General features: G+C 37.6%; 4 protein-coding genes across 5 annotated transcripts; 2 read left to right on the top strand and 2 right to left on the bottom strand.

The window, feature by feature from the left end:
- Positions 1–492: 492 nt before the first annotated feature.
- alg10 (ALG10 alpha-1,2-mannosyltransferase) lies at positions 493–8,905 on the bottom strand. The gene is made up of 3 exons (XM_062064594.1): positions 8,541–8,905; positions 5,914–6,111; positions 493–1,806 (listed from the first exon to the last, which is right to left on the bottom strand). Exons 1-3 carry the CDS (start codon positions 8,709–8,711, stop codon positions 751–753), a joined length of 1,425 nt encoding a protein of 474 aa, XP_061920578.1. The 5' UTR covers positions 8,712–8,905; the 3' UTR covers positions 493–750.
- A 256-nt stretch (positions 8,906–9,161) lies between these two features.
- On the top strand, positions 9,162–11,648 carry tprkb (Tp53rk binding protein). Its single transcript, XM_062064598.1, is given in 5 exon segments — positions 9,162–9,206; positions 9,208–9,318; positions 9,409–9,531; positions 11,182–11,358; positions 11,429–11,648. Coding segments are annotated over 5 exon segments (528 nt in total). The 5' UTR covers positions 9,162–9,176; the 3' UTR covers positions 11,516–11,648.
- srr (serine racemase) lies at positions 10,798–17,847 on the bottom strand. Of its 2 annotated transcripts, none has more exons than XM_062064596.1 (7): positions 17,522–17,846; positions 17,197–17,393; positions 15,785–15,966; positions 15,585–15,715; positions 15,368–15,516; positions 15,216–15,305; positions 10,798–11,939 (listed from the first exon to the last, which is right to left on the bottom strand). In XM_062064596.1, exons 2-7 carry the CDS (start codon positions 17,375–17,377, stop codon positions 11,698–11,700), a joined length of 975 nt encoding a protein of 324 aa, XP_061920580.1. In that variant the 5' UTR covers positions 17,378–17,393; positions 17,522–17,846; the 3' UTR covers positions 10,798–11,697. The 2 variants fall into 2 exon arrangements, with proteins under 2 accessions (XP_061920580.1, XP_061920581.1); XM_062064597.1 differs by lacking the exon at positions 10,798–11,939 and adding an exon at positions 11,995–12,536 and having other exon boundaries at positions 17,522–17,847.
- Positions 17,596–27,510, top strand: trmu (tRNA 5-methylaminomethyl-2-thiouridylate methyltransferase). Its single transcript, XM_062064595.1, has 11 exons — positions 17,596–17,820; positions 19,146–19,311; positions 19,376–19,482; positions 19,552–19,674; positions 22,405–22,577; positions 22,643–22,696; positions 22,760–22,826; positions 22,900–23,000; positions 24,511–24,655; positions 24,727–24,809; positions 24,872–27,510. Exons 1-11 carry the CDS (start codon positions 17,739–17,741, stop codon positions 25,022–25,024), a joined length of 1,254 nt encoding a protein of 417 aa, XP_061920579.1. The 5' UTR covers positions 17,596–17,738; the 3' UTR covers positions 25,025–27,510.
- The last annotated feature ends 316 nt before the right edge of the window (positions 27,511–27,826 follow it).

Here is a 27,826-nt window from a genome sequence, read left to right as displayed (position 1 = left end):
TATTAATATTCAAATATACAATTCTGATATCAAAAAGTTATAGTAATGACAATATTTTCATAATTATTATGTATAATTAAAAATATTATGTAATCTTGATTAATTAAAATTACAATAAGAATACAAATGTAAATAAATGAGATTGGTATCTGTATTATAATATAAATAACGAATTATGGATCTAAAAATATATTAAAATGTGTTATTCAAAATTGAATTGAATCCTTGTTTATAAATAACATTAAAAAGGTAAGTTTATTGCTATATTTCATCCAAATAAGAAAATATATGTATTTATACTGTAAATAATACCAACTGTTTGGAATTGACTTCCCATGCAATAATGTGTCTAAATGTATGATTTGTATATGTACCATTAAAATGTACAATTTTAGTGTATTTCAATTGTATTAAATAAATATTTAACAAACAAAATAGAGTATCTCGGAAAGTGTGATAATAAACAAGCTTAAAAAGCTATTTTATGTATTTTATTGCTGTATTGATAGGAGATCCATAAGCAGCATATTTACGACAAAGAAACAAACTAAAAAAGGAACATTGACGAGTTAACGTGAAAGAAAAAGGATTTGGAATAAAAAGTGAAGTCCAGCCAACACATTTTAAGTCAGGGGAAAAATAGGTCTTTTTCAAAAAAATAACACTTTGTAAAAACAAAAAAAAAGCTGCTTCACATTTGGTGGTCCTAATACCACAAAAGATACAAGGTCCCAAATCTTCCCGCTGCGTTCACCACATGAACCTCTGGGTGGCGCCGCTGTCCGGCCAGCGGAAGGTCTTGGCGACGAAGACGTAAACGGCGGCGGCGTTGACGGCCGAGTACAGCAGGAACTCCAGCGCCAGTCGGGGCAGCGAGGGCATGGGCATGTGCAGACGGTACATCAGGTACGGCACGATGAAGTAGCGGAACTCCAGGAGCTTCTGCGGCACGGTGGCGGCCACCACGCACGCCAGGAACGCCGAGGTCCAGAAGAGCGAGCGCGACTTCAGCGAATCCAGGAAGTTCCAGCCGGCGAAGACGTAGGCGGGCACGAAGAGGAAGCGCGCCAGCTCGTGCTTCTGGAAGAGGCGTCGCCACACGTAGAAGGTGAAGTGGCGGTTGTCTGCCAGGAGGTAGCGGTGCACCGCCGTCAACTTCCACACCAGCAGCGAGGACGCGACGGCGATGGCGAGGAAGAGGAGCGGCCGCCTTTTCAGCGCCTGCAGGAAGCGAAGCGCTCGCTCGTAACACAGCGAGACGGGCGAGGAGAAGAAGAGCGAGAAAGCCAGGAAGTAGAAGAGCTGAGGGACGTTGAGGCAAGCCTGGTGGCTCGCGCGGTCGCCCACCACCACGCCGTCGTTCAGCCACATGAAGACCAGGAACGCCACGGCGACCAGCGCGTACGGCCACGCCACGCACAGCACCGCCTTCACGTGACCGCCCGAGGTCAGGAAGTCCGCCGTGAAAAGCAGGACTCGCTTGGCGCCGCTCGGAGACAGCGGCACCTGCGAGGACCTGTCGTCCGTCTTCTTGGCGTGCGCCGCCCGCCACGCCTCGTCCATCAGGGGCGCCACCAGGGTGCCGGCGCAGAACGCCACCCACACGATGTTGGTCTGGCGGAAAAAGATGGCGCCGACGCCCAGGAGCGCCGACGCCTTGTGGCAGCCGTGCAGAGTCATGAGGTAGGCGAAGAGCACGAAGAACGTGGAGCCGGCGTCCGTGTAGTACAGGAAGTTGAAGAAGTAGAGCACGGGGAAGGTGGAGAGCGACAACGCCGAGAGGATGCGGCGAGCGGCCGGCCGCGTCTGGAAGAGAAGAAGCAAAACGTCAAAGATCCTCAATACGACAGGAGTGCTTTACTCGTTTTAGGAACCTCCTGCAAAATTACTATTCAAAGATCCTCTATTTGACGAGAGCGCTCTGTTGTTTTTAGGGACCTACTGGGAAAAAAAAGGCTCATCAAAGGTCCTCTGAGAGGGGCACTTTGCTCTTTTTTGCGGTAGGTTCCTAAAAACAACATAATTTCTTTTGTATAGAAGACCTTTGACTAGGCCTGCTGATATTATTGGCCGATAAATGCTTTAAAATGTAATATCGGAAATTATCGGTATCGGCTTTTTTATTTTTTATATTTTTATTAAATCAACATAAAAACACAAGATACACTTACAATTAGTGCACCAACCCAAATAACCTCCCTCCCCCATTTACACTCATTCACACAAAAGGGTTGTTTCTTTCTGTTATTAATATTCTGGTTCCTACATTATATATCAATATATATCAATACAGTCTGCAAGGGATACAGTCCGTAAGCCAGGGGTGTCCAAACTTTTTCCACTGAGGGCCGCAAACGGAAAAATTAAAGCATGTGGGGGCCATTTAGATATTTTTAATTTTCAAATCATAACAAAATATATGGATTTTTTAAAATAATTTTACCTTTAGGGGTCCCGGGGACCATAAAGGGTCTCAGTTAGTCCGTAAGCACACATGATTGTGCGTGCTGCTGGTCCACTAATAGTACTAACCTTTAACAGTTAATTTTACTCATTTTCATTCATTACTAGTTTCTATGTAACTGTTTTTATATTGTTTTACTTTCTTTTTTATTCAAGAAAATGTTTTAATTAGGGATGTCCGATAATGGCTTTTTGCCGATATCCGATATTGTCCAACTCTGTCCGAAGTGCGGCCAATAGCTAATTGTTTTATCGGCCTGTAATTAGCATGCTAGCTTTTTTTGCTAATTTTGTAGGTATACACCTCAGTCATGTTTTGGTACTTTATGCATTCTAACGTTCGCATGCGAGTAGGGATGTCCGATAATGGCTTTTTGCCGATATCCGATATTCCGATATTGTCCAACTCTTAAATACCGATACCGATATCAACCGATACCGATATATACAGTCGTGGAATTAACACATTATTATGCCTAATTTGGACAACCAGGTATGGTGAAGATAAGGTCCTTTTTTAAAAAAAGTAATACGATAAAATAAGATAAATAAATTAAAAACATTTTCTTGAATAAAAAAGAAAGTAAAACAATATAAAAAAAGTTACATAGAAACTACTAATTAATGAAAATTAGTAAAATTAACTGTTAAAGGTTAGTACTATTAGTGGACCAGCAGCACGCACAATCATGTGTGCTTACGGACTGTATCCCTTGCAGACTGTATTGATATATATTGATATATAATGTAGGAACCAGAATATTAATAACAGAAAGAAACAACCCTTTTGTGTGAATGAGTGTAAATGGGGGAGGGAGGTTTTTTGGGTTGGTGCACTAATTGTAAGTGTATCTTGTGTTTTTTATGTTGATTTGATTAAAAAATAAATAAATAAATAAATTGGAAAAAAAAACATACCGATAATAAAAAAAACTATACCGATAATTTCCGATATTACATTTTAAAGCATTTATCGGCCGATAACATCGGCAGGCCGATATTATCGGACATCTCTAGTTTTAATTTATTTATCTTATTTTATTTTATTAATTTTTAAAAAAATGACCTGATCTTCCCCATACCTGGTTGTCCAAATTAGGCATAATAATGTGTTAATTCCACGACTGCATATATCGGTATCGGTTGATATCGGTATCTGTAATTAAGAGTTGGACAATATCGGAATATCGGATATCGGCAAAAAAGCCATTATCGGACATCCCTACCTTTGACTCTAATTTTTTCAAGAGGTCCTTAACAACAACAACACTCTCCTGTTGTTCAGAGGATCCCTGATTGTTTTTAGCAGGAGGTTTTAAAAATCGAAAGAGCGCTCCTGTTGTATAGAGGATCTTTGATAGTTTTTTTGGGGGGACGGGACATTCCTAAAAACAACTGACCACTCCTGTCGTATAGAGGATCTTTAATCGTTTTTTTTGCGGGAGGTTCCTAAAAACAACATACCACTCCTATTGTATGGACTGAGGATCTTTGACAACAATTTGTGCAGAAGGTCCATAAAAACAACAAAGTTCCCCTGTTGTTTAGAGGATCTTTGACTGTTTTTTGCAGGAGGTTTTAAACACCAACTGAGCGCTCCTGTTCTATAGAGAATATTTGACAGTTTTATTTTTTATTTTTTGCAGGAGGTTCTTAAAAACAACACAGCGCTACTGCCATATAGAGGATCTTTGAAGCGCATACTTGCAGGAGATCCCTAAAAACAACAGAATGCTCCTGTCGAATAAAGAAGATCTTTGACAGTTTTTTTTGCAGGAGGTTCCTAAAAACGAGCGATCCTCATGATCGCTTGGTTCTATTCAAAGATATTTTATATGACAGGAGCGCTATGTTTGTTTTTAGGAACTTCCCGCAAAAACAGTCAAAGATCCTCTATACAAGAAGAGAGCTTTGTTGTTTTTAAAGACCTCCTGCAAAACTCCTCGTCAAAGATCCTCTATACAGCAGGAGTACTCAGTTGCTTTTAAGAACTACATGCAAAAACACTAGTCGGAGATCCTCTATTCAACAGGATCGCTCTTTTAAAAAAAAAAAAAATTGAAACCTCCTGCAAAATACAGTCAAAAATCCTCTAGGCGCCAGGATCGACTGGAAAAAAACAAGGCATGTCAAAGATCCTCTATATGACAGGAGCGCTGCGCTCTTTTTAAGGACCTACTGCACAAACACTTGTCTCACTATTTCAAAAAAAGAAAAACACTAGTCAAAGATCCTTAATGTCTCAGGAGCAGTCTGTTGTTTTAAGGACCTCCTGCAAAAAAGCTTGTCTGACTATTGCAAAAAAAGGGGAAAAAAGGTCAAATATTCTCTACATAACAAGAGAACTCTGCTGTTTTTAAGGACCTTCAGCAAAAAAAACAGTCAAAAATCCTCTAAATAACAGGATTGCTTTGTTGTTGTTAAGAACCTACTGACAAAAAGCCTTGTCAACCTATTGTAACCCCCCCTCCCCCCCTCCAAAAAAAACAGCCAAAGATCCTCTATAGTCTATATAAAATGATTGCGCTGATGTTTTTAAAAACAGTCAAAGATTTTCTACATAACAAGAAAACTCTGCTGTTTTTAAGGACCTTCTGCAAAAAAACAGGGAAAAAAACAGTCAAAGATCCTCTATACAACAGGAGCGCTGTGCTCTTTTTAAGGACCTCCTGCAAAATACAGTCAAAAATCCTCTAGGCGCCAGGATCGACTGGAAAAAAACAAAGCATGTCAAAGATCCTCTATATGACAGGAGCGCTGCGCTCTTTTTAAGGACCTACTGCACAAACACTTGTCTCACTATTTCAAAAAAAGAAAAACACTAGTCAAAGATCCTTTATGTCTCAGGAGCAGTCTGTTGTTTTAAGGACCTCCTGCAAAAACGCTTGTCTGACTATTGCAAAAAAAGGGAAAAAAAGGTCAAATATTCTCTACATAACAAGAGAACTCTGCTGTTTTTAAGGACCTTCAGCAAAAAAAACACTCAAAAATCCTCTAAATAACAGGATAGCTCTGTTGTTGTTAAGAACCTACTGACAAAAAGCCTTGTCAACCAATTGTAAACCACCCCCCCCCCAAAAAAAAAACAGCCAAAGATCCTCTATAGTCTATATAAAATGATTGCGCTGATGTTTTTATAAAAAGTCAAAGATTTTCTACATAACAAGAAAACTCTGCTGTTTTTAAGGACAGTCAAAGATCCTCTATACAACAGGAGCGCTGTGCTCTTTTTAAGGACCTCCTGCAAAAACGCTTGACTAACTATTGCAAAAAAGAAAAAGAAAAACATGAGTCAAAGATCCTCTAAATAATAGGAGCGCTCTGCGGTTTTTTTTAAGTGCGATGGGGAAGCCTGTGTGCCGCGAGTGTCGCTCTTACCGTAACGTGACACCCAAAACAGTACAATTACATGAGAAAACTGAATAAAAATACTCAAGCGTGAGCGCTCGCCTTCTCCTTGGGGTGCAGCCTGCAGACCAGGCGGTAGAGCAGGTAGAGGATGCCGCCGTTGAAGAGGAGGTTGATGAAGCGCAGCATGGCGGTGGAACACAACACGTCACCCGGCAGGTCGGCGAGACGCACCAAGGGCTTGATGATGCCCACGGAGACCAGGTAGAGTCCTGGCAGGGTGGTGATCATCGGGTCCCACTGTGGAAGAAAACCCACATCTCAATAAAAAACACGAGTAGATCATCACCATCGTTATGTTATTAGTTCTATGACACTTTAGGGAGTGTAGGACATCAGGGGTGTCAAAAAAACATTGATATTCGAACAAATCGCGATTCTTATTTGTAACGAGCCCTAATCAATTAAAAAAAAATGTCAATGCCAATAATTGCTGTATAGATCATTAATACAAAACATTATTACAGCTATTTTATGGCGGAATGTAGTTAATCATAGAACTGGCACTCAATGTTATAAAAGTATTGATTCTGAATCGAGAATCTATTCTGAATCGAATCGTTACCCCCAAGAACCCAATGGAATCGTGTGGTGCCCAAAGATTCACAGCCCTGCAGGATATCACCTTGGGTCGTACATGTGAGCGATACATAAAATACTGGTATCGGCCCTAAATGTGTTTATTATAATTATAATCTATATAAAACATTTTTTTTCCCCTCCTATTTGATTTCCATCCATCCATTTTCTACCGCTTGTCCCTTTTGATTTATTACATTAGCACAGTGGTTCTCAAATGGGGGTACTTGAAGGTATGCCAAGGGGTACGTGAGATTTTTTTTTTAAATATTCTAAAAATAGCAACAATTCAAAAATCCTTTATAAATATATTTATTGAATAATACTTCAACAAAATATGAATGTAAGTTCATAAACTGAACATCAAATCAAGTAGGCTATTCATTCATTACAATGCAACAATGCAATATTCAGTGTTGACAGCTAGATTTGTTGTGGACATGTTCCATAAATATTGATGTTAAAGATTTCTTTTTTTGTGAAGAAATGTTTAGAATTAAGTTCATGAATCCAGATGGATCTCTATTACAATCCCCAAAGAGGGCACTTTAAGTTGATGATTACTTCTATGTGTAGAACTCTTTATTTATAATAGAATCACTTGTTTATTCTTCAAGAAGTTTTTAGTTATTTTTATATATTTTTTTCCAAATAGTTCAAGAAAGACCACTACAAATGAGCAATATTTTGCACTGTTATACAATTTAATAAATCAGAAACTGATGACATAGTGCTGTATTTTACTTCTTTATCTATCTTTTTCCAACCAAAAATGCTTTGCTCTGATTAGGGGGTACTTGAATTTGAAAAAAAATCACAGGGGGTACATCACTGAAAAAAAGGTTGAGAACCACTGCATTAGCACACTAAAATGGATAGTAGGGGTTCACCAAAAAGTCAATTACCATCCTCATTGGGATTCTTATTCATTCCGATTCTAAATTTGAGTCATGATTTACAAAAAAAATCAATAAGAAAAAAATTAATCCATATTTTAGCTATTTTTATAAGAATCTTTTTTTTTTAATGGGTTTTGGTCCATCTCCATGCAACCAGAAGGAGCTTTTCTAACCTGGCTGTAACCTGTTTTGAAAAAGTTTCATTATGATTATTATATCAAATGGCACATTGCGAGAATCGGTTTACAGGTGTAAAAGAAAGGGCATCTCTATCCTCCTTCAAAGCCGCAATAAAAGTACACCTCCAGGCAACTTCAACCCTAAACTAACACCCTCCCCGGATTGTAAATAATCAAATGTAAATAATCAAATGTAGATACTTTTTCTTATGCTTTCTGATCTCTCTCTCTCTCTCTCTCTATGTCCACTACTTGCTGTACATATCCTATCAAGTCAGTCCTACACTGTTTCAATGTCCATTTCTCTGTTCTCAATTGTTGATGACTGAAGTGATGATAACAACCAAACCTACCCCCCCTTCACATCCCGGATTGTAAATAATGTAAATAATTCAATGTATATACCTTGATGATTATCTTGCGTGATGACTGTATTATGATGATAGTATATATCTGATGGTATATATCTGTATCATGAATCAATTTAAGTGGACCCCGACTTAAACAAGTTGAAAAACGTATTCGGGTGTTACCATTTAGTGGTCAATTGTACGGAATATGTACTTCACTGTGCAACCTACTAATAAAAGTCTCAATCAATCAATTGAATCAGGAATCAATTCTGAATCGAATTGTCACCCCAGGAATCGGAATCGAATCGTTCGGTGCCCAAACATTCACACCCCCAATGGATAGTGCAAAATAACTGAACACACGCAAAAACTAGTATTGCCTCTCAAAAAAACACATATAAAAAATGGATCCAATACAACACTGGTATCGACATTGTCGATATTGGCGCGATCGATCGGGTAGTTTTCGCGCGGATAAATGTGCGCCAGACGCTGATTTTTTTTTAAAAAAAGCATGTGTGTTGCAGTAATATTGCAATTGTAAAAGAATACAATCCAAGCAGAAAACATCAAAAAGACGCGTTTCACGGATTAGCTGCCCTCGCTAATCCGCTTGTTCGCAGTAAATTGGCACTTCATTTTTTTTATTTTTTTTTTACCTCGTTGAATCTCCCATGGCAGTACTTTTGAGCTTGGGGCACATGGAACAGCTCGTCCATGTACGGCTCTCTCTGCTCCCGGGTGATTTTGGAGAAGATCAGGCAGGAGACGAGGAAGTTGGTGCTGCACAGAGCAGTGAAGAGGTAGCCTTCGAATCTCTCCATTAGCATTGTCGACACGCAAACAAAGGTGAACTTCACTGGAAACTAAATGTTGAGAAGTTGTCTGACCCGCATAACTACGACATGCACGCCTAGTTACTAGTTAAATGTTGCAAATGAGGGGTTATTGTTTAGGCAGCATCACTGCACGGAAGCGCTTGTTATTGACAGATACTAGTCCGCTTTGAAAATAGGGCCGATATGACAACAACAACCACCGCTAGAATATTGTTTCTAATTAGCATTAGCTTAATATCAACGAACTATATATATAAGTAATTAATCTATGGTGTATATAGTTTAACAATGTACGTAGGATGTAGTATTTGAGACCATTTAGCCATTTGTATTTAAATGTTTTTCCGAGGAGGCTACTTCGGTGTTACAGTGTTATTAGTCCCCCTGACGCAGCCCCCTGCTCGCGTGCTATGTGGAGCGTTTCCGCCTGTAATGTCTTATTTTTAAATCACCAACATGCATTTTTCTCATGAACTGGAGCTTTTCCCCCGACCTTACCGTGACCCAGATACTTTTCAAAGATGTCAAAAATGCCGCCGAGCTGAGACAACGCGCCGTGGAGGGTAAAATAACCGGTGCATTGATCAACCCCACCATGGTGAGTTCAAATGCACACTGAGAGGAGACTTACTTGGTAATATTTGTGTAAATAAGCGCGGTGTAATGTTTATATGTTGACTATTTCCAGCTGCTGAGTCCCTTCCAAGTGCTGGTGGCTGCTAATAAGGCCGTCCACTTACACACAACTGGTAAAATGAAGACTAGAAGCCAGTTTTCCGAGATAATCTTTAACCTGTCCCCAACTAATAATGTAAGTTACTTGTTTAATGTATTATTTTATGGAGGTTCATGTGTGCCTTTACAAAGAAAGCTTCTTTTTTTTAAACTCTGAATGTATGTGACATTACTTTTTGACATACTTGCCAACCTTGAGACCTCCAAATTCGGGAGATGGGGGGGGGGGGGGGGGGGGGTGTTTGATTGATTGATTGATTGAGACTTTTATTAGTAGGTTGCACAGTGAAGTACATATTCCGTACAATTGACCACTAAATGGTAACACCCGAATAAGTTTTTCAACTTGTTTAAGTCGGGGTCCACTTAAATTGATTCATGATACAGATATATACTATCATATATACTATCATCATAATACAGTCATCACACAAGATAATCACATTGAATTATTTACATTATTTACAATCAGGAGTGTGGAGGGGGGGGGTGGGGTGGGGGGGGGTTAAGGGGGAAGAGTATATTTATAGCTAGAATTCACTGAAATTCAAGTATTTCTTATATATATATATTTAAATAAAATACATACTTGACTTTCAGTGAATTCTAGCTACATATATATGTATTTTATTATATATGATAAATGATAAATGGGTTATACTTGTATAGCGCTTTTCTACCTTCAAGGCTTTGACAGTATTTCCACATTCATCCATTCACACACACATTCACACACTGATGGCGGGAGCTGCCATCAGTGTGTGACTGAATTTGTTGCGTTCAAATTATGTGAACACATTTTATTTTTTTACATCAAATGATGCTGATATTTTCATAACTTTTCCCTTTAATTTACTGCAAGTGGGTCTTGAGTTTTGAAGCAACAAATAGTTTTGCTCTGAATTTTTTTAAACTGAATTTAACAAACTGAATTTTTCTCACAAATTCAATCAAATTATGGTAACAATTGTATCGTATAAAAAATTGTGAGCAAATTAGGGTGTATAAAAAATGTATTTGTTTAAATACAGGGTTTTACAATTCAGTGCAGAAATATTTAAACGAAAATTATGAAATTAAAATAAATACTAAAAATAATTAAATTGTCAGCATAATATGATGTAAAAAAAAAATCACTGCACCAAATTAAAATTTAAAAAAATCTGTTGCATAAGTTCAGTGTCAAAATAAGGTTTCGTAATGGACACAAATTAACCTCCATATATTTTTACTGTATTTACTTAACTACATGTTCAAAGTAAATTTGAAATTTATGTAACTGATTTTTTGCGTTTGAATTTTGTGAACACATTTACATCAAATTATGCTGATAATTTCATTAAATGTTATTTGCCGGAAGTGGGTCTTGAGTTTTGAAGGAACAAATACTTCTGCTCTGAATTTATTTAAACTGAATTTAACAAATGGAACTTTTAAACACACACATTTTGCTTACGATTTAAATCAAATTAGCTATCAATTTTATTATATAAAAAATTGTAAGGAAAAGTTGTGTAATTACAAATTCAGTTTGTTAAAATACAGGGTTTTCCAATTCAGTGCAGGATAATGTAATGCTGAAAAACTCAAAACCCACTTATGGTAAATTAAATTAAACTATGAAATAAAAATGTTATGAAATTGTCAGTGTAATTTAATGTAAAAAAATTCTAATTTTTACTCTATTTACTTGACTTCACATTTAAAGTAAATTTTGCCCTGACAGATTAATGATGCCTTCAAAAAGTTTGGGGTCTCGGATGGTGACGACTCAGTCCTCGTGGTCCTGGTCCACAAGAAAGAGGAATCCCATCTTGTGTCAGACATCACAGCCAAAGTGGATGGACAGCAGGTTCCAGTGGATGACATGTCCTCGCTCTCAGACCGTGCAAAGATTAAAAAGGTGCCCTGGTGGAATAACGCACATTTCACCACTATTGTGTTCTTTCTAAGATCCCCATCTTGGTTTGCAGCTGTACAAAGTCAGCCCTCAGGAGGAGAAGTGCGGGACTCTTCTGGATGCAGTCGTATGCAGGATGGCCATTAAGGATGTCATGTAGATGCAACATTCATTTCTCCATATAGTGTTCTTTTTAAGCGTCACTCTAAATAATGGACACATCTAGCACCATCATTTTAATTTGCTAAAAAATGCAAAAACTGAATTAAAAAAAAAATATATATATATTTTTTTTTCAATTTTACTGTTCCGACTCCATTATTGAGTTGCAGACTCGTCTTGTCAGTCTGGGAAGTTTCCAAGCTCGTCTTTGCCGATGTTTCCGCCACTGAGGATGCACACAACGTTCTTCCCTTCAAGTTCAGGGATCTTGTTAGAAGCGATGGCGGCAAAGGCAGCAGAGCCTGACGGCTCCACCACCAGACCCGCCTTGTAGAGTGCGGACACGGCGGCCTTGATGTCGTCATCGCTCACCAGGACGATCCCTTCCACGTAACGCTGGCACAGCTCGTAGGGCAGCGTGCCTGAAAGGTATGTAGGACTTGGGAGTTATTCGAGTACGGTACACTAAAGTGTATCTAGGTCCGTTTTCGAGCAGTCCCTTTAAATGCTACACATGTACTCGCAGAAACACACTTGCGTACCAGTATTATTTTGTAAATTAAGTATGCAAAATCATAATTTTGTAAAATTATTAGTGCTGTCAAATGTTTAAATTCCAAATCAGATTCATCACTCTTGCATTTTGATTAATCCGGATTCATCGCAGAAAATTACTTGCGTGCATAATAGAAATTAACTTTAAAAAATACCCCAATCATATTGACACACATGCAATTTTATTGTCAACATTTTTTAAATCATTAACCTGAATGCACATATTTTGCCCAAAACCTGGTAATAGTTTTATACAAAGTACCAAAGTATCTAAAGCAGGTGTGTCCAAACTACGAAACATTAAATCATTTATAAACGACTGCATTTTCTCCGGCAGCACGGTGGTACAGAGGTTAGTGCATGTGCCTCACAAAAATGGTTGTGTGGAGTTTGCATGTTCTCCTCGTGACTGCGTGGGTTCCCTCCGGGTACTCCGGCTTTCTCCCACCTCCAAAGACATGCACCTGGGGATAGGTTGATTGGCAACACTAAATTGGCCCTAGTGTGTGAATGTTGTCTATTTGTGTTGGCCCTGCGATGAGGTGGCGACTTGTCCAGGGTGTACCCCGCCCAAATGCAGCTGAGATAGGCTCCAGCACCCCCCGCGACCCCAAAAAAGGGACAAGCGGTAGGAAATGGATGGATGCATTTTCTCCGACTTAACTTCCACCTGTCCCACTATAGACACACCAATAAGCTTGTATATAGCTGTACAATAAAACTCCTCATAGGAAGTTGCCATTTGTTATAACTTTGTGACATGATACAATGCACATTAATGAACATTTAACATATAAATGTGACAAATTGTAGCCAAAGGCTGATTTCCATCTGCATCTTATTGCAAAGAAACAAGCCCAGGGCTCCCACTAATTCAGCGTTATAGTGAGTTGTATTTTCATGCACTTATTTTTGCTGTATTTATCTGGCACAAGTAGAAAACCTGTCTCTGAAACTAATGTCTACATTAAACCGGTCCGTGGTGCAAAAAAGTTTGGGGACCACAGCTATAAAGCATCGCACTGCACTTTCATCCATCCACCCATTTTCTACCGTTTGTCCCTTTCGGGGTCGCAGGAGGTGCTGGAGCCTATCTCAGCTGCATTCGGGCAGAAGGCGGGGTACACCCTGGACAAGTCGGCACTTCATCGCAGGGCCAACACAGATAGAAAGACAACATTCACACACTAGGGCCAATTTCATAATAATCTTAAATACCAAGCCGGCCTCTGAATTCTGCAGATTTGCTGCCATCTTATGGACAATGTGAGTAAATCATTTATATATACACATATACATACATATAAATATACACACACATACATATATATATATATATATATATATACATATATATATATATTAGGGCTGCGAATCTTTGGGTGTCCCACGATTCGATTCAATATCGATTGATTCAATATCGATTCTTGGGGTCACGATTTGATTATAAATCGATTTTTCCGATTCAACGCGATTCTCGATTCAAAAACAATATTTTTCCGATTCAAAACAATTCTCTATTCATTCAATACATAGATTTAAGCAGGATCTACCCCAGTCTGCTGACATGCAAGCAGAGTAGTAGATTTTTGTAAAAAGCTTTTATAATTGTAAAGGCCAATGTTTTATCAACTGATTGCAATAATTAAAATTTGTTTTAACTATTAAATGAACAAAAAATATGACTTATTTAAATATGGGACACAGTGTGTTGTCAAGCTTATGAGATGTGATGCAAGTGTAAGCCACTGTGACACTATTGTTCTTTTTTTTTTTAATAAATGGGATTTTTAATCACTGCTATGTTGAAATTGTTACTAATATTGATACTGTTGTTGATAATATTCATTTTTGTTTCACTACTTTTGGATTGTTCTGTGTCGTGTTTGTGTCTCCTCTCAATTGCTCTGTTTATTGCTGTTCTGAGTGTTGCTGGGTCGGGTTTGGTTTTGGAATTGGATTGCATTGTTATGGTATTGCTGTGTATTGTTTTGTTGGATTGATTAATAAAAAAAATACAAATAATTAAAAAATAAATAAATAAAATCGATTTTTGAAAAATGAGAATCGATACTGAATCATACAACGTGAGAATGGCGATTTGAATTCGAATCAATTTTTTCCCACACCCCTATTATATCCATCCATCCATCCATTTTCTACCGCTTATTCCCCTCGGGATCGCGGGGGGCGTTGGAGCCTATCTCAGCTACATTCTCTTGGCCAGAACATTTTTTTAGCCCATTGCGGCCCCCCAAGTCAAAAAGTTTGGACACCCCCAATCCAAAGTATGCATTGACCTGATCACTGACAGTAAAACAACCTGCTCTGCCTTTCAGGTCTCCATCTGTCATCGAGATAAAACAACATATGCGCTCAAATTAAATTTTGCGATTACACCATGTTGATATATAATTAATGATATTTTGTGATTAATTGCATGCGTTAGCCCTTTTTTTTACAGCCCTAATATTTATTATTTTTGTAATACATATATATTTTGAAATATAATAAAAATACATAATAAAGTAATAAAAATACTTCAAAAATGATGTGCATATACCATACATAATTATTACATTTAAATAAAAATATGATTAAGAACACACTTATTGGTTTAAAATATTTAAATACAATGTGCTGTGTTAGGATTACACACTTATACTAGATAGCGGGTCTAGAATATAAAGATGAACATGATATAAGGAGACAGCTTATGGCCAGGCTGTGTGCTTAAAACTTTTAATTTATTGCAAATTGTAATTTGGACTCATCATATTTCAAATAATAATATACAGATACTCCCTGTAATGTACAATGTACATTTTTTTATTGTATTCAGTATTACAGTTTTTTTCATCTGTATTTGAGATTTTATTGGCAAATGTGTTTTTTACCTGCAGTCACTTTGGGACAACAGATGAAAATAAGCTTGTACCTTTACCTGCAATGTGCAATATATATATTGTGCAATGTGCCTATTAAAAAAACAAATACATTGAAAGTATTTATATTATTTTACATACTATTCTATGAAATAATGTATTTCTTTTATTAGTATGTTATTAATTTTTTAGTAGAATATAATTTCACTATTGCATTGTTTTATACTGCAACAGACAGGATGATGTCATGGATATTACCTGCAAACGGCGGCGCAAGTCCTGACGCAACACTGCGTGTGTCCATGGCCACTGGCCTCTTCTCTATGAAGCTCCTGTGCATGGTACAGGCTGCACTCAAACACAACATTCACATCAGCACCGATTCTGTTCATTTAAATATCATATTTTACCTCCTTCTGGTTCCACTCCGTAGATTCTGCTCATGTCACATCCTGACAGCTTGACTGCAGCCGCCACTCCGGCCAGCAGTCCACCTCCTCCGCAGCACACCACCACCACGTCGGGCTCAGGCACCACCTCCAGGATCTCCAGGCCCAGACTGAACGCGCGCACAATTAAAGGTGACCCGTTGGCATTTCTTCCTCGTTATTCCAACCTTGAGTGTACCTGGCATGCCCTGCTATGAGATCCAGGTCGTCGTAGGAGTGCAGGAAAGTCATGTTCTGCTCCTGAACGCAACGCGTTACCTCATTCATCAGACAGGAAGTGGGAACTCGCTCCACGTCGACCCCGAAACCCTACAAAGAAATAAACAAACACATTACCACGTTAAAAATGGGATTTGCGCCTGGTGTGTGACCTCTGACCTGTATGAGGACGGATCTGGACACCGGGGCGGTTTCGGGCATCACCACTTTGCCTTTCCAGCCGTAGTGTTTTGACGCGTACGCAAACGACCTCCCGTAATTCCCGGCAGACATGGTGACAAAATGACCACCTTTTGGTCTCCTGGCAAACTGATTGGCCACGCCTCTAATTTTAAAGGACCCTGCAATTTTAAAAGACATGCACCATGTTTCGACGTGGGGGACCTTGACAAAATCTCTCCAAACTTGTCCCAACCGTTTGTGCAACAATTTTTTTTGTCCAACTAATAAAGTTTTTATGTTAACATGTTATAATTTATAACCAGGCCGCCCCCCCCACACACACACCTTGTCACAAGTCTCCCCAAACTGGTCCCATTCGTGTGTGATGCAATTTTCAGCCATTTTCACCACGAAACAGCACCACCAGTGAGGAATTTAGCTTCATATCACCATAGATTCATTTCAATTAACATGCAATTTTGCATCTTTTATGCTCATTTTTAGCCTAAAAAAAAGGTCATTTTCTGCAGCTTTTCAGCTTTTCCAGGTGTTATTTTGTAACCCACTCTCATAGATATTTCATCTGATGGCATTTAAACTTCACTCAGACAGGTTTATGGCGGATGCTAGATTTCATGAGTTTAGGTTTTTTCACTATAGGACGTGGGCAAAGCAAGATTATCCTCCCCCATAGAGCTTCGAAAAGTCACAACTTTACTGTATAGCAGGGGTCTCAAATTTTAAACGCAACAAGTTTGCCTGTAAAAATAAATAAATATAGCTTTTACGATAAAAAAAAAATGGCAGCTCAGTCACCAGAAAAAAACCCATAAAAATTACTGTTTTTTTACACTAAATTACTGAACATTTAAAAACTGTACCAGTTGTTTTTATGTCAAAATTCTTGTGACCGAACTGCCAGTTTTTTTTCCCCGTAAAAATCTATAGCCATTTTTTTACAGTGCATTACTACCGCTGTTATTTTTACCGTAAAAAAAATATTTATATTCATTATTTTATTATATTATTATAATAAATTATTTATATGTATGTATATATTATTTATTTATATATAATATAATAAATTATATATTATATTCATATTAGTATAATATTTATTATTGATATATTATTTTATTATAATACCACGTTTATACCATAACAACTATATTAGTTAGACAAACAAATAAGCACTAAATGCAGCACAAACAAATGGGACACGAACTTTTGACAAGGTGGGGGGGAATGACATCACCAGTCAGAAATGGTACTTTAGAATAACTTTAAAGCCTAACGGCGCAAACGATTGGAACAAGTTTGGGGAGAATTTTGACAAGGCCAACTTCACACAGCGTGTAGTTTGGTGTGTACAAAAGCGTGATTACAATTAAGATCTTGTTCTCTCTCACCGGTTCGTTGCATGTTCTCCAGTTTGATGTGGATGTTGCAAGCCTTGTTGAGAGGCAAGGTGGTCTGGCTCCAGGGGACCATGGGGGTGTTGATGACCCCCAAGGGACTGCTTTTGACCGTCTCCCTGGCTTCTAACAGAAGATCCAGGGTGACACTATCAGCAGACACATCCTCACCCATCTGTGCAAAGACACAGCTGAAACATGGTAAAAATGAACATTGTTAATTCAACATTTCCAGTCCAGACGAATGCATGACAACATACATGTTTATATTTTAAACTAGTAATCTAACTAAATACATACATATTTAACCACCACTAACCTTATTCGCCAAAACGCAAGTAGTGTGTAACAGCCCTGTGGAGTTTGTTCCCAGCTAAAATATATAGTTCCGCTTTGACCGGCGGTTCCAGCCGGACCTCTTTCCAGAACGGACCACAACTATGACCGCCGCCGTTACGTGACCAATGAGTGGGTTTTCGTTCTTTCGCTTAGCGTAATACAACATTAGATAGGTGACCAGGAGTTATTTCTAAAATATGGGTGTTATAAGGCACGTCGTGTGCGCCATGTCAGGCGGCGTTGACAGCTCCGTTGCGGCCTTGATACTGAAGAGAAGAGGTAAGAACGTACCGAACCCCCACGGGTCAGTTCATTAGGTACACTGCTGGCGTCGATTACAAGAGCTATATCAACTCGTGATGTGCGGTACTACTTTGTTTTTTCAGTCCGATACAGAGTCAAATCCAGGCTGGTATTGGCGATACCGATACTTGGTGCAAATATACCTCATGTGTCTGCTGTTCCAAGTGATAACTTGTCTCATAGCATGAAGAATATAAGACAGTTATTTATTTCAAGCTCTGTAGTATATTGAGGTAGTGGCCTGAATAACAACATGGCCGTATATAACAGAAACACAGGACAAAATACAGGAAAATACCATAAAAAGGAAGTATGTATAATCATTAAAAAATAAATAAAATATTAAGAACTAGTGTTAGAATAAAAACGAATGCACTTGCAATCCATCCATTTTCTTCCGCTTATCCGAGGTCGGGTCGCCGGGGCAGCAGCCTAAGCAGGGAAGCCCAGACTTCCCTCTCCCCAGCCACTTCGTCCAGCTCCTCCCGGGGGATCCCGAGGCGTTCCCAGGCCAGCCGGGAGACATAGTCTTCCCAATGTGTCCTGGGTCTTCCCCTTGGCCTCCTGCCGGTCGGACGTGCCCCAAACACCTCCCTAGGGAGGCGTTCGGGTGGCATCCTGAGCAGATGCCCGAACCACCACATCTGGCTCCTCTCGATGTGGAGGAGCAGTGGCTTTACTCAGAGCTCCTCCCAGGATGACAGAGCTTCTCACCCTATCTCTAAGGGAGAGACCCGCCACCCGGCGGAGGAAACTCATTTTGGCCGCTTGTACCCGTGATCTTGTCCTTTCGGTCATAACCCAAAGCTCATGACCATAGGTGAGGATGGGAACGTAGATCGACCGGTAAATTGAGAGCTTTACCTTCCGGCTCAGCTCCTTCTTCACCACAACAGATCGATACAGCGTCCGCATTACTGAAGACGCCGCACCGATCCGCCTGTCAATCTCACGATCCACTCTTCCCCCACTGATGAACAAGACTCCTATGTACTTGATCTCCTCCCCAACTTGGAGATGGCACTACAGTTACATGTAAATAACGCTCAGCAAAAACATCCAATATTGACCAATTGCCTCATTCACAATCACAAGTTTAGTTACTTTTTTTTTAACACATTATCTAAAAAAACTAAAGTATCAAAAGTATTGATATTTTGATTTGAGAATCAATACGACAGCATAAATACCATGTACCAGCGGTTTCGCTATTTCTGTTTTGATCGGCAAATCACTACTATCAACAACTTCGACTGAAACTGGTGTAAATCACTTGTGAATATTCAATTGTGCCTTTGAAGGCTATAATGTGACTGGGGTGTTCATGAAAAACTGGGACTCCCTGGATGAGAGCGGAGTGTGCACTACAGAGAAGGACTGTGAGGACGCCTACAAAGTGTGCCAAAGCCTTGACATCCCCTTCCATCAAGTGTCATATGTTAAAGAGTACTGGCATGAAGTTTTCAGGTATGTTAAGGTACTCTGTGCAAATCATAACCCCATTGTTTGACATATTTATGCCCCTTTGCAGTAATCTGTTGAAAGAATATGAGAAAGGCAGGACTCCAAACCCAGACATTATCTGCAACAAGCATATCAAATTCAATCATTTCTACAAATATGCAATCACAACTCTAGGTAAGTCTCGTTTTAAGATGTGCATGATGTGTTCAGCGATGGCTATTTTAGTCTTTTTTTGACACACAGGTGGTGATGCCATGGCGACAGGGCACTACGCGAGGACCTCCCAGGAGGACGAAGAGGTTTTCCAGCAGACCCGCAAAACCTTGCCCCTCGTTTTGTTCAGAAACCGCTTCGAGTTCAGAAACCGTACGTTTGTTTTTTTTGCCTCGTTGCTTACAATTTGTCCCTCGGCTCGTCATACTTCGCAGATTTTTTTAAATCATATGATAGGTATTTTTGGACTGAATTCACTTTTGTGCAAGCTGAAGATTGTCTATCCACTATTACTCTTAGGATAAAAAAAAAAAAACGCTCATAAAAGTGCCACAAGTCAGCAATTATATAATTGATTTTTTTTACTTTCAACACTTGAAATCTTTTAACAACTTCAGATCTATATTGATTTGTATTTATTCTTCATTTCTTGTGTTTTTTATGTTTTATGACCTTTTTGTCAAGAATAACAACTGTTTTTTTTTATAATGGGGACAATGCAAAATATACAATGTTATATATAACTAGCCAAGATAATTCAGACAGTTTAATTCATTTACGCTTATCAAAGCTCTAAAAAAAATATGCATCGTTTTTATGGTGCCATCTGGTTGTTAAGCTGAGCAATTACACCAAAACAATATATATATTATTTTTAAATCGGCAAGAATGAGATTCAGTCAAGCTTACCATTGACTGTACACAATTACTCTTAGGATCCAAAAGCGACTTGCTTATAAAAGTGTCATAAGTCAGCAATTTATTTTTATTTTTAACTTTCAACACTTGTAGCCTTTTAACAACTTCAGATCTATATTAATATATTTTGTTTATTTGTTTTATAGCCTTTTTGTTAAGAATAACAACTGTTTTTTATAATGGGTAAATGCAAAATATGCAATATTTTCTAAAAAAGAGTTGCAGGGTGGAATATTTGAGTTTGGGTATTGACAGTCTTGGTGAATATGTTAAAAAATTCAGTGGAGTAGACAAGTAGACACAAATATTATTTTTACAGTGCCCACTAAGCTAAAATGAGCTAGAAAGCAGGAAGGAGTTTCCATTGCATTTCAGCGATTTAATGACAGCTAATGAATTTACGCTTGTCAAAGCTCTGAGAAATATGCTTTGTTTTCTGGTGCCGTTCGGTGGTTAAGCTGTGCAATTACACCAAAACTTGTTCTTGAATGCTCAAGAATAAAATGTTCTCTGTTTTCACAGAGAAAGCATAGGAAAATACCAAGATTACGGTCTGTTAAAAAATAAAAAGTTATAGAGTCAAGTCATAATGGGAAAGAGTTCTTAAAGAATGTGTGTGTACTTTCTTTTTATGTCATATTTTGACAATGTTGTAATCAAAAAGACAATGCAATTTTATTTTTAAAAGATAGTAAAAAAACACAGTTGTGGAATTTCAGACCGCTAAATCTGAAACTGAACATATCACATTAGGAACACATTTAACACTTGTTTTGAGCCTTCGGGCTGCAAGAGGGTTCATTAAGCATTTTCAATTATAACAATGGGCTATAAGAACTAAAAAATATCAATTCTACAGTAGCATTGGCCACTGGATGAGACCAAACCAATCAAAGTGCGCAGTTTAGTATCGTGGTCACTGATTTGCTTAACCTCAAGCAGCATTACTATATTGGATTAAACCAGTGTAAAGTTGACTAAAGGATTTCACCCTCTAAACCCTGAACCACTAAATAATTGACAGACCAATCCAATTATTTGTTATTTGATTCTGTAGCTTTTATCGGTACTTCTATTATCTTATTCGGTATATGCATATATATATATATATATATATATATATATATATATATATATATATATATATATATATATATATATATATATATATATATATATATATATATATATATATATATATATATATATATATATATATATATATATATATATATATATATATATATATATATATAATTTTATTTTATTTTACAAAAATCAACTTCTTATTATTTTCAATTTGTATCATATTTGACACAGCCGGTCACAAAATATAATTTTTTATAACAAAACATATTGCAATTCACAGAAATATTCATCATGTTATTTTCAAACATAAAAATAACATTCGTCATCATCATCTTTCCCCAGCTGCTCCAGGTCACTTGAATTATCATTCTTCATCATTTTCAAAGCATCTTCAATGTTGTAATTATTTGGCATCTAAAAAAAACGTACAAAAAGTCAACATCGTCATGTATTTTTAAAAATGTTGATTTGGTTTTCTTTCTCTCATAAAAATCAGAAAGCTATCATTTATTATTGCAACACAGTGAGTGATCACCACAAAGTAATACAGCAAATTAGATATGTATATTTTACCTCTAAATGTATTATAATTGTCATTTAAACACATTTGTTTATTTGAAAAATCTAAAGACTGTATGTTGCTGGATGGTGTATATATAATGCATTAAATGCAATAAATTGCGAATTGACTAATTTAGAGTTATAGTACCTTTTATACCTGCTGTTTCAAAGTTGATACGCACATTTTATGATAAGTCAATTACTGCCCTTATGTGGATGATGCGTGTGATGCATGTATCTGATCTGGTACGTCAGGCTTTTTAGGAAAAAACTAATCACTCTGCTGTACAGACTCAAAAACACATGTATCACTTACGATACGTTTTGGCATAATAGGGTTAATTTGTTGAGTTCTCTCATAAAAAAATATTTTGAATGTTTAATGATCCAGCTATGAAAATATTCCATTTATACTGAATAATTCCTACTTCGTGGGAATTGATTTACCACGGTCAGGCCCAGAACCAATTAAAGGCGAAAAACAAGGGTTTACTGTAGTCCTCGCTGACTCGTCTCCGTCTTCTGTCTCGACAGCGGTGAGAATGTACAAAGGGGCCGACCTGTTCAAAGACCAAACCTTCTTCCTGAGTCAGATCTCCCAGGATGCCTTGCGGCAAACCTTGTTCCCGCTCGCCGGGCTCACGAAGGAGTTTGTGAAAAAGATGGCGGCTGAAGCCGGCTTTCACCATGTGCTACAGAAGAAAGAGGTACTAAATATAAAGAGCACACATAGAGAGAATGTTTCAATTGCAGCTTGAATTTAATGTTTTAGAGCATGGGCATCTGCTTCATTGGGGAGAGGAACTTTGAAAACTTCATTTTGGAGGTAAGCTTTATATGTGAGGCATTTTTAATGACTTACCAACACATGAATACATTTTCCCTCCAGTACCTCGAACCTAAACCTGGCAACTTTGTGTCCATAGAGGACGGCAGTGTTATGGGAACACACAAAGGTATTGTTTTACACTGCAGTTGTGGGCGGAGCCTAAGTGAACTGACATCCTTTTACCTGTAAATCAATTTAAGGGTGGTTCACTCTGACGCTGGGCCAGAGGGCGCGAATAGGAGGCCTGAAGGATGCCTGTTTTGTGGTCGACAAAGACATTGTTACCGGCGACGTGTTCGTGGTGAGATTGCTTTTTTAAGCTCCAAACATTTAAAGGTGGGGTGTCCAAACTTTTTCCACCAAGGGCCGCATACTGAAAAGTCAAAGTATGCCGGGACCATTTTGATATATATATATATATATATATATATATATATATATATATATTTAGAGACAAAGTTGTGTCAGCTCTGTATTATCGGTGACTAAGTATATTATTATTCATTATTAGTATCAAATTTCTCTCATTACATTATGATCGTTTTGCTCTTTTTTTCTTATATTTTTACTTTCCTTTTTCCCCCTGTGGGAATACAATACTATTATTATAAAACAATACTGTAACTGCACAACCTAGTGTGTAAAACATTCTGCCTGTACGAAAATATTAATGGTCAGTTACACATTTAACAGTGTTTAATATTGTTGAAGTTTTTTAAAATTAATTTATTAGTTAGTAAATTATTATTTTAAATTTTTGATTGACTAACAAACTATTTTTATTTGTTATCTTTTTATTTCGAGAGCTTTTAATAGTTTAGATCGGGGTGTCTAAACTTTTTCCACCAAGGGCGTCATACAGAAAAGTCAAATACGTAGGGGCCATTTTGTTTTTTTTTAAATGTGTTAAAAACAAAATTATATATATTTAAAGAAAAATCTTTGTGTTAAGTATGTTATTATTAATTATTAGTTTGAAAATGTCAGCTTTTTCTCATTAAATTCAGATTTTCTCTCTCCTTTTTCTTACATTTTTACTTTTTTATTTCCCTTTGTAAGAATATGATGATAATAATAATAAAACAGCTGTGTAACTGCATAACCTCGTCTGTAAAAAATTCTGCCTGTAAGAAAATATTAATGTTCAGTTACACATTTAACAGTGTTTATTATTGCTGTACATTTTTCAAATTAATTCATTAGTTAGTAAATTTTTTTTTTTTTTTTAAATGACTAACAAACTAATTAAACTTTGTTTATATTTTTATTTTATTAGGTATATTTTTTGAGAGCTTTTAATAGTTTAGATTAGGGGTGTCTAAACTTTTTTCACCAAGGGCCGCATACTAAAAAGTCAAGTATGCGGTGGCCATTTTGATATTTTTAATTTAAAAATGTTTTTTAAAAACATTTCATGATGTATATTTGAAGACAAAACTTTGTGTTATAGGTGACTAAGTATATTATTTTTAATTATTTGACAATTTCAGTTTTTTCTCATTACATTCCGATTTTTTGCTCTTTTTTTCCGTACATTTTCACTGTTTTTTTCTGACAACATGCTGCGAGCCAATAAAACTCGGTCTGCAGGTGGCAAAAAAGCCTTTGGACACCCCTGATTTTAGAGCAAACTGCGCCCGCCGGTTGTGTGGAGGTTAATGACAGCAAATTTGTAAAATCAAGTCATCTGCTGCAAAAGTACTCTAGTTTTGTATATATTCACAGTTTCTCTGCTGACCCATTTTGGCACAAGAGCAATAGCGCTCACTTTTGTGGGCGTGGCTTCTCTAGTAAACCCTTTCTTCTCTCAGGCCCCGTCTACCAACCACCCGTCTCTCTTCCGTGACACCGTGAAAACGGACCGCTTCCACTGGTTAACGATGGACCCACCTCCCGAACTGGCCCGTAACAAGACGATGGAGTGCAGCTTCCGATTCATCCACCAGATGCCGCTAAGTGTGTGATTTAACGCCGCAGAAAAACATATTTTTGACTGAGGTTGTGTTTATTTTGATTTACACTTCCAGTTCCTTGCACTGTGACTCTAAACATGGATGGCTCTGTGTGGATCTCCCTCTCGCACACGGTCAGAGCTTTAACAACTGGACAGGTAATCCTTATGAATTCCGCTATAACGCACAACAAGGTCTAAAGTGATGCATTCCGTGTCAGTTTGCCGTGCTCTACAAAGGCGACGAGTGTCTGGGGAGCGGCAAGATCATCCAGCTCGGCCCCAGCGAGTTCACCATCCAGAGGGGACGGGAATGTTCGGCGGCGGCGACGCAGCTCAGAAAGGAGAAGCAGAACCCAGAACCAGTCAGATGACACAACCTCAGAAAGTACACCATCTTTTAAAGTACTTATTGCACATTATTTTTAATGCACACCGACGGTCAAACACTGTTTTCTACTGTTTTTGTTGTAAAATAGTTTTAGTTAGGTTGCAAAACTCAAGCTAGAAACCTGTTAATAACTCTTCTGTTGTATTATACAATAACTCCTCTTCCGCCAAGTCAGCAGTTCAGTTTTTCTCTTTAAAAAGCACTGTAAGATATTAGCATATGAATATGAAAAGGGAAAAAACGCTTTTATTGACAAAAAGGTAAGTGCCTTTTAGACTGTGACACAATGCAAGAGCATACTACTTGAGGCAGGTTATTAAAGCTGTCAATGTATGGCTTTGTTTTTAGCTTAATTTTATTAAAGGGTAATAATGAGGACAGGATTGCTCGTGTGGTGTAGTACAACTTTGATACACAGGTGGCGATGTTGCACAAGGTAAGCCACACCTTATTCAAGTTTTTTATACGCTCAGGAGGGCTTTTTTGTGATATATTTAATTACATTTAAAGCCTAACTATGTATTTAAATGTGGAATATTTCCTCTAAACCTTTATATTGAAAATTACACTAAAATGCCAGTGAATACATTGAAAATGTATTGGGTTTTTTTCTTCTCATTTTTACTAGCAAATATTTTAATACAAATACATCCATCCATCCATTCATTTTTCTACCGCTTGTCCCTTTTGGGGTTGCGGGGGTTGCTGGAGCTTATCCCAGCTGCACATGGGCGGAAAGCGGTGTACACCCTGGACAAGTCACCACCTCATCGCAGGGTCAACACGGATAGATACATGACTCAATAAATTACTTTACGATTAGGGTGTTTTTTGTATTGAGATATAAAAGCAAATTAATTTTCATGTAGATAAATGTTGATTACTTTTCGCCAAATTAGTCAATAGTTTGCACGAGTGTTGTTTATTCATGCGCTTCAATATCTTGCTACTGTTTTCTGTTTAAAAAAAGGGAAGGAAAGTCTTCAAAATGCCATCTTTTTTAGTTTAAGTGCTTCTTAATAAACTAACGTGTTTTCTTTATAAGTACAGTATAGTGAAATTGTCATATTAGTACAGTACAGGCTGTCCTACACTCTGCAGTATGCGTGTAGTGCAGCTGTTGTCCACAGGGGGAAATGTTGCACAAGCCTAACCTTAAAGTGGCAGGTTTTTTTGTCCTAAATTAATTCAATATAAAGCCAAATAATTTATTAAAATGTCAAATATTTACTAAAACTTTATATTTATTTAATTAAACTAAAATGCCAGTAAATAAATTCAAAATGTATTTGTTTTTTCTTCTTATTTTAACAAGCAATTGTACCAATAAAGCTACATGACGGTGTAAATTACTTTAAGATTGGGGTCTTTTTGTATTGAGATATGAAAGCAAATTAGTTTTCATGGAGATTACTTTTTAACAAACTAATCAATAGTTTGCAGGGTTTTTAATACTGCACTTTAATATTTTGCTAATCTTTCCTTTTTTAAATATGAGGGAAAGTAGTTAAGTGCTTTTTTTAAGTCATCCTTGATAAACTAACGTGTTTTCTTAAGTATAGTGAAGTAACTTGTCTTGATAGTACAGTACAAACATGCTTGTAGTGTAGCTTTTTTCCACAGGGGGCAATGTTGCACAAGGTAAACCCGGCTCTGGTTTAAAGTTTTCTGTTGCAGTGTAGTTATCCATCCATCCATTTTCTACCGCTTGTCCCTTTTGGGGCCGCGGGGGGTGCTGGAGCCTATCTCAGCTGCATTTGGGCGGAAGGCGGTGTACACCCTGGACAAGTCGCCACCTCATCGCAGGGCCAACACAGATAGATAGACAGACAACATTCACACTCACATTTACACACTAGGGCCTTTTTAGTGTTGCCAATCAACCTATCCCCAGGTGCATGTTTTTGGCTGTGGGAGGAAGCCGGAGTACCTGGAGGGAACCCACACAGTCACAGGGAGAACATGCAAACTCCACACAGAAAGATCCCGAGCCCGGGATTGAACTCAGGACTTCTCAGGACCTTCGTATTGTGAGGCACATGCACTAACCCCTGTTCCACCGTGCTGCCCAGTGTAGTTATTTTAGGCCCAAATTAATGACAGTAAATATAAAGCCAAATAATTTATTAAAATGTGAAATAATTATTTAAAACTTTATATGGATTAAACTGTACAATACATAAATAGAAGTGTATTATTTGTTTTTCTTCACATTTTTTCTGGCAAATGTTTCAATAAAAATACACGAAGGTGTCAATTACTTTAGAATTAGCGTGTTTTGTGCTGAGATATGAAAGGAATTTAGTTTTCCTGGACATTACTTATGATTATTTTTCACTGAATTAATCAATAGTTTGCAAGGTTTTTTATTCCTGCAGTTCAATATCTATATAAAAAAAAGGGGGGGCCAGTCGTAAACGTGTTATGTCTTTAAGTGCTCCTTGATAAACTAACGTGTTTTCTTAAGTATAGTAAGCTCAAGCTGTTATATGTACTGTAGTATTGTACATGGTAATTGTTATGTATTGTATATATTACATAAAAAATATAATATATCAGTATATATTATATACTGTAATATATACCGTATTTTTCGGACTATAAATCGCAGTTTTTTTTGTAGTTTGGCCGGGGGTGCGACTTATACTCAGGAGCGACTTATGTGTGAAATTATTAACACATTACCGTAAAATATCAAATAATATTATTTAGCTCATTCACGTAAGAGACTAGACGTATAAGATTTCATGGGATTTAGCGATTAGGAGTGACAGATTGTTTGGTA

The sequence above is a fragment of the Entelurus aequoreus genome, linkage group LG12, assembly GCF_033978785.1.
Source record: "Entelurus aequoreus isolate RoL-2023_Sb linkage group LG12, RoL_Eaeq_v1.1, whole genome shotgun sequence".
Lineage (NCBI taxonomy): Eukaryota > Metazoa > Chordata > Actinopteri > Syngnathiformes > Syngnathidae > Entelurus > Entelurus aequoreus.
This window is presented reverse-complemented; position numbering and strand designations above follow the sequence as displayed.

Coding starts and splice junctions, on each gene's coding strand:
- trmu (XM_062064595.1), top strand. CDS start 17,739: ATGGGTGTTATAAGGCACGTCGTGTGCGCCATGTCAGGCGGCGTTGAC. Junction 19,312..19,375: donor TACTGGCATGAAGTTTTCAG/GTATGTTAAGGT, acceptor GCCCCTTTGCAG/TAATCTGTTGAAAGAATATG. Junction 24,810..24,871: donor GAGCTTTAACAACTGGACAG/GTAATCCTTATG, acceptor ATTCCGTGTCAG/TTTGCCGTGCTCTACAAAGG.
- alg10 (XM_062064594.1), bottom strand. CDS start 8,711: ATGCTAATGGAGAGATTCGAAGGCTACCTCTTCACTGCTCTGTGCAGC. Junction 6,112..8,540: donor GCCATGGGAGATTCAACGAG/GTAAAAAAAAAA, acceptor TTTCTTCCACAG/TGGGACCCGATGATCACCAC. Junction 1,807..5,913: donor GGCTGCACCCCAAGGAGAAG/GCGAGCGCTCAC, acceptor CTTCTCTTCCAG/ACGCGGCCGGCCGCTCGCCG.
- srr (XM_062064596.1), bottom strand. CDS start 17,377: ATGGGTGAGGATGTGTCTGCTGATAGTGTCACCCTGGATCTTCTGTTA. Junction 15,517..15,584: donor CTCATAGCAGGGCATGCCAG/GTACACTCAAGG, acceptor GCGCGCGTTCAG/TCTGGGCCTGGAGATCCTGG. Junction 11,940..15,215: donor ACTTGCGCCGCCGTTTGCAG/GTAATATCCATG, acceptor CATACCTTTCAG/GCACGCTGCCCTACGAGCTG.